Raw genomic sequence first — 6,286 nt, forward strand, 5'->3', positions numbered from 1 at the left:
TCACCCGGCTAGTTTTTTTTGTATTTTTAGTAGAGACGGGGTTTCACCGTGTTAGCCAGGATGGTCTCGATCTCCTGACCTCGTGATCCGCCCGTCTCAGCCTCCCAAAGTGCTGGGATTACAGGCTTGAGCCACCGCGCCCGGCTACATGTCTTATTATTATTATTATTTTTTTGAGATGGAGTCTTGCTCTGTGGCCCAGGCTGGAGTGCAGTGGCATGGTCTCGGCTCACTGCAACCTCCACCTCCCAGGTTCAAGCAATTCTCCTGCCTGAGCCTCCCAAGTAGCTGGGGTTATAGGCGCCTGCCACCATGCCCAGGTAAGGTTTGTATTTTTAGTAGAGATGGGGTTTCACCGTGTTGGTCAGGCTGGTCTCAAATTCCTGATCTCAAATGATCCACCCACCTCGGCCTCCCAAAGTGCTGGGATTACAGGAATGAGCCACTGCACCTGGACGGCACGTATCATTTTTATAGAAATGATAAAGCTATTAATGATCCCTCCCCAAAACATACCCCTGACTGGAAGGGAGGCTTCTGGCTAACAGCTGGAGACAACTGAGCGATGGGTGCTGGCTGGTGATAGACAGTTACTGTTGCACCATTAAAAGTTGGACTTGTTCCTGTGGCAGCTTTTACCACTCCATTGGTGATAATTTCTTTGATCCGGTTTACAGCTCCTTGGAAAAACACAAACAGTAAAACCGAATGGTAAAACAGTAAATTTTTTTAAAATGGTAAAACCGAATGGTAAAACAGTAAAACCGAACACAGGCAGGCCAGTGTTCAATCACTCACACGTAAATCCGCTTTATACGTTACCCAAGTATGCGGCTGTCAACCCCTCTAAACTCCCATACAAATTCGTGTACGGTTCATGAACAAGGGCTAGAACAGCCATCAGGGACAGTCTGCCAACTTGCTATACAGACCCCTGTACTTTGTTCTTCACAAAAAGTGCTACGTGAGCCAAAAACATTACTTACTGTCCACTAATTCCCGTGTCTGGCCCTGAACATGAAGATATAATGGACGATCCCTATAAAGAGAAACAAAAAAGGATGATCTCAACGTGGTCAGAACCAAAAAAGGAGTCAAATGGGTCACCAGATCTAATTTGTACTGTTTCAAGTTTCCAAATAACCAAAAGGGACTATATACATTAGAAGGGTTTTTGCTAATGTCTAAGAACATGCCTTAACAGCTGGGGAACAAATAAACTTCTTGATCTTTTTTTTTTTTTTTTGAGACGGAGTCTCGCTCTGTCGCCCTGGTTGGAGTGCAGTGACCGGATCTCAGCTCACTGCAAGCTCCGCCTCCCAGGTTCACACCATTCTCCTGCCTCAGCCTCCCCAGTAGCTGGGACTACAGGCGCCCGCCATCTCGCCCGGCTATTTTTTTTTGTTTGTTTGTTTTTAGTAGAGATAGGGTTTCACCGTGTAGGCCAGGATGGTCTCGATCTCCTGACCTCGTGATCCACCTGTCTCGGCCTCCCAAAGTGCGGGGATTACAGGCTTGAGCCACTGTGCCCGGCTATAAACTTCTTGATCTTAAAAGTCAACTGGCCAACAGATTTCAGATCAAATCTGTTCTTATGGATTCACTACCATGATTTTCCAGTCTATGGAGATAACCCAATATTTAAGAACAGAATTCCTTTTTGCTGGCTAATAGGTTATAAACAAATGTGGTCTTGTTTATCCAAATCAATGGGGCAAACCGGGTGCTGTGGCTCATGCCTGTAATCCCAGCACTTTGGGAGGCTGAGGTGGGCAGATCACATGAGGCCAAGAGTTTGAGACCAGCCTGGCCAACAAAGCAAAATCCCATCTCTACTGAAATAACAAAAATTAGCCGGGCATGGTGGCATGCCCGTAGTCCAAGCTACTGAGGAGGCTGAGGCACAAGAATCGCTTGAACCCAGGAGGTGGAGGTTGCAGTGACCCAAGATCATGCCACTGCACTCCCGCCTGGGCAACAGAGCCAGACTGTCTCAAAAAAAAAAACAACACACACACACACAAAATTAATGGGGAAAGATTGATCATGCATATAGAGAAACCTCTTAAGGCCCACATCAACTGATAATTTAGATTCTAAATGTTAAGATGACTTAAATTATAATAAAGTGATCAATAACCATATACAGTTAATAAAAAGTGGCAGATAAAAATAACTTTTTAGGCCGGGCGTGGTGGCTCAAGCCTGTAATCCCAGCACTTTGGGAGGCCGAGACGGGCGGATCACGAGGTCAGGAGATCGAGACCATCCTGGCTAACACGGTGAAACCCCGTCTCTACTAAAACCTACAAAAAACTAGCCGGGCGACGTGGCGGCGCCTGTAGTCCCAGCTACCCGGGAGGCTGAGACAGGAGAATGGCGTGAACCCGGGAGGCGGAGCTTGCAGTGAGCTGAGATCCGGCCACAGCACTCCAGCCTGGGTGACAGAGCGAGACTCCGTCTCAAAAAAAAAAACAAAAAAAACAAAAATAACTTTTTAAAGACAAAGTTCAAAACAGCAACCAAAACATATAGAAAGTTTAAATATATTCTTTGGGCCAGGCGCAGTGGCTCACGCCTGTAATCCCAGCACTTCGGGAGGCCAAGGCGGGGGGACCACCCAAGGTCAGGAGTCAAGACAATATTGCCAATATTGTGAAACCCCATCTCTACTAAAAATACAAAATGTAGCTGGGTGCGGTGGCGCACGCTTGTAATCCCAGCTATGTGGGAGGCTGAGGCCAGAGAATTGCTTGAACCCGGGAGGAAGAGGTTGCAGTGGGCCGAGATGGCGCCACTGCACTCCAGCCTGGGTGACAAGAGCAAACACTCCATCTCTAAATAAATAAATAAATTCTTGGCTTGGGGTAGGAAGTAAATTTTGTTACTTATTTTGTGTAGTTTAAGCTAATGTTAAAAATGTTGCATTTCCTAAGTACCTATCAACTGACAGTGAAGAGAAACTCAAACACTGAATGATGGAAGGAATGAAATGAAACAGATTGTCTTTACCTGAATAATCACAACGTATAACCATCATAAAGACAAAAAATATATATATGAGCCCATTTGTGAGGGTAACTATTTCCACAGAAAAAAGTTAAGAAGTATATACATGGCCACGTGCAGTGGCTCACGCCTGTAATCCCAGCACTTTGGGAGGCCGAGGTGGGCGGATCACAAGGTCAGGAGATTGAGAACATCCTGATTAACATGGTGAAGCATCATCTTTACTAAAAATACAAAAAATTAGCCGGGCGTGGTGGCAGGTGCCTGTAGTCCCACCTACTCGGGAGACTGAGGCAGGAGAATGGCGTGAATTTGGAAGGCGGAGCTTGAAGTGAGCCAAGATCGTGCCACTGCAATCCAGCCTGAGTGACAGAGCAAGACTCCATTTCAAATAAAATAAAAAAAAAAAAAAAAAGGAAGTAAAAGGAAGTATATACATTATTTCTGCAGATCATATAGGACAGAAAAAAGAAAAAAAGTATATACATTAAATGTTAGTGGTTAGTATCTTCTTTTACACTTTCCTATAATTTGTTCCCTCCAATAAAAACATTAAATGTGAAATAAAAGTCCAAAAGCAGCTCCCAACATCTTGTATCTGTTTGATATCCAGAATTCTGCTATACAGTGTGCACACACATACCCCTCAAACCTCGAATCAAATATGGTGTACACGTATTACCTACGGATGAAAAACATGAGACTAACGTGAGTCATACACCCAACCCTTCCATAAACAAGAGAATACGTACCCTGGTCCCACTTTGGCTTTTTCCTCAGTTGTCATGAACCTCCCTCGAGTTGATACTGCAGCCCCACTAAGGCGGCTGATCTAAAAAAGGAAATGTTCAATGAAGATGTGGCAATTGGTTGATTTCAATGGCAGACAGATTTTCTTCCCATTCATTCATTCGACCAAGTAAGAAGGAATGAATTCTCTCCTATATCTGAAATTTTTATTCCATGGTTTCTTACTCAAATCAATGCAGAGAATTCATTTATATCCATTTCATTATCCTCCTCTGAAGTTAAATTAAACCCAGTTCTGACTTCAGAGACTATGACCCAAACTCACTAATAAATATCTAACACCTGTCTATTTAGAGGTCTTCTTTATCTGAATCCACTCACCACCTTCCCCAGAGTCCCAATGCCTCCTCACCTCATCTTGAGTCTGTCCTCGAGTCAGCAAGTTCCTACATGTGAGAGGCACATCATTAATTTCTACTTCAGCTACCACCAGGTCATCCTTGCTTTTATTGCTAGTTAGGCCTTTGCCAGGAGCCTGAAGCTAGAAAAAAGAGAAATTAGATTAAAAGTTTTATGGTGAGATAAAGTCTTCTTTTTTCTAATTTTATTTATTTATTTACTTGAGACAGAGTCTCTTTCTGTCGCCCAGGATGGAGTGCAGTGGTGTGATCTCAGCTCACTGCAACCTCCGCCTCCCGGGTTCAAGCGATTCTCCTGCCTCAGCCTCCTGAGTAGCTGGGATTACAGGTGGGCACCACCATGCCTGGCTAATTTTTCTACTTATAGTAGAGATGAGGTTTTGCCATATTGGTCAGGCTGGTCTCAAACTCCTGACTTCATGATCCACCCGCCTTAGCCTGCCAAACTGCTGGGATTACAGGCGTGAGCCACCACGCCTGGCCTATTTTTTTATTTTTATTTTTTCTTGAGATGAAGTCTCACTCTATCACCCAGGCTGGAATGCAGTGGCACAATCCCAGCTGACTGCAATGTCCGCCTCCCAAGTTCAAATGATTCTCCTGCCTCAGCCTCCTGAGTAGCTGAGATTACAGGTATGAGCCAACAAACCCAGTTCATTTTCGTATTTTTAGTAGAGATGGGGTTTCACCATGTTGGCCAGGCTGATCTCGAGCTCCTGACCTCAGGTGATCTGCCCACCTTGGACTCCCAAAGTGCTGGGATTACAGGCATGAGCACTGTGCCCAGCCTAGATAAAGCCTTTTAGTCATCCAAAATACAACTATCCTTTCCCAAATCCCGCACCTCCCTACCCTTCCCTTCATCTGCCTGTAAACACAGTTGGTCATTCTTCATAAACGAATTAACAAGCAAACAAAAACCTCACTAAATAAAGTCTATCTGCTTGAAGGCCACAATCAAGATTTCTCTGTGACCTTAGCCCTATGTGAATTTTTTTTTTTTTTTTTTTTTGAGACGGAGTCTCGCTCTGTCGCCCAGGCTGGAGTGCAGTGGCCGGATCTCAGCTCACTGCAAGCTCCGCCTCCCAGGTTTACGCCATTCTCCTGCCTCAGCCTCCCGAGTAGCTGGGACTACAGGTGCCCGCCACCTCACCCGGCTAGTTTTTTGTATTTTTTTAGTAGAGACGGGGTTTCACCATGTTAGCCAGGATGGTCTCGATCTCCTGACCTCGTGATCCGCCCGCCTCGGCCTCCCAAAGTGCTGGGATTACAGGCTTGAGCCACCGCGCCCGGCCAGCCCTATGTGCATTTTTATGACCACCTAATTATAGAAGCACTAGGGACTAGAAGCTACAACCTTCAGAAAGAAAATTAAAGAGCAAAGTTATGATACTCTATAGCTCAGTTAGTTGGCTGTACATGGAGTAAAACATAATAGAAGGTAGAGAAGCAACGCACACAACACATATACTTCAAGCGTATAATAGGAAGTTGTTTTTGTGCCACTCCCACAATCATAACATAAAATCCAACTAATTCCATCCTTGTAAAGTTCTCAAAAGCCCTTAAATTGTATCTAACTAATCATTCCTCACTCTATTACGGAAGAACAAAGAAGAATGAAAAGCCATTAAGATGGTAAAACCTGATCTAGTTTCTTTCAATTTAAACTACAAGGAGTTCGTGACCAGCCTGGTCAACATGGTGAAACCCTGACTCTAGTAAAAATACAAAATTAGCCAGGTGTGGTGGTTTGTGCCTGTAATCCCAGCTACTCTGGAGGCTGAGGCAGAAGAGTCCCTTGAAGCCGGGAGGCACAGGTTGCAAAGAGCCGAGATCACGCCATTGCACTCCAGCCTGGGCAACAAGAGTGAAACTCCGTCTCAAAAATAAATAAATAGGCCGGGCGCGGTGGCTCAAGCCTGTAATCCCAGCACTTTGGGAGGCCGAGACGGGCGGATCACGAGGTCAGGAGATCAAGACCATCCTGGCTAACCCGGTGAAACCCCGTCTCTACTAAAAATACAAAAACTAGCCGGGCGAGGTGGCGGGCGCCTGTAGTCCCAGCTACTCGGGAGGCTGAGGCAGGAGAATGGCGTGAACCCAGG

The 6,286-nt window shown here is 45.3% G+C and overlaps 1 protein-coding gene across 1 annotated transcript in view; it reads right to left on the reverse strand.

Annotated features, from left to right (window-relative positions):
* Positions 1–6,286, reverse strand: part of KHDC4 (KH domain containing 4, pre-mRNA splicing factor) — a 25,224-nt gene that overhangs the window by 15,424 nt on the left and 3,514 nt on the right. The window contains exons 3-6 of the mRNA XM_017852419.1: positions 4,172–4,300; positions 3,762–3,841; positions 987–1,039; positions 481–680 (exon numbers count right to left, since the gene is read on the reverse strand). Of these exons, the coding sequence (XP_017707908.1) occupies positions 481–680; positions 987–1,039; positions 3,762–3,841; positions 4,172–4,300 (462 nt within the window). The remainder of the gene's footprint in view (positions 1–480; positions 681–986; positions 1,040–3,761; positions 3,842–4,171; positions 4,301–6,286) is intronic.

This window comes from Rhinopithecus bieti, unplaced genomic scaffold, assembly GCF_001698545.2.
Source record: "Rhinopithecus bieti isolate Rb0 unplaced genomic scaffold, ASM169854v2 scaffold_33937, whole genome shotgun sequence".
Lineage (NCBI taxonomy): Eukaryota > Metazoa > Chordata > Mammalia > Primates > Cercopithecidae > Rhinopithecus > Rhinopithecus bieti.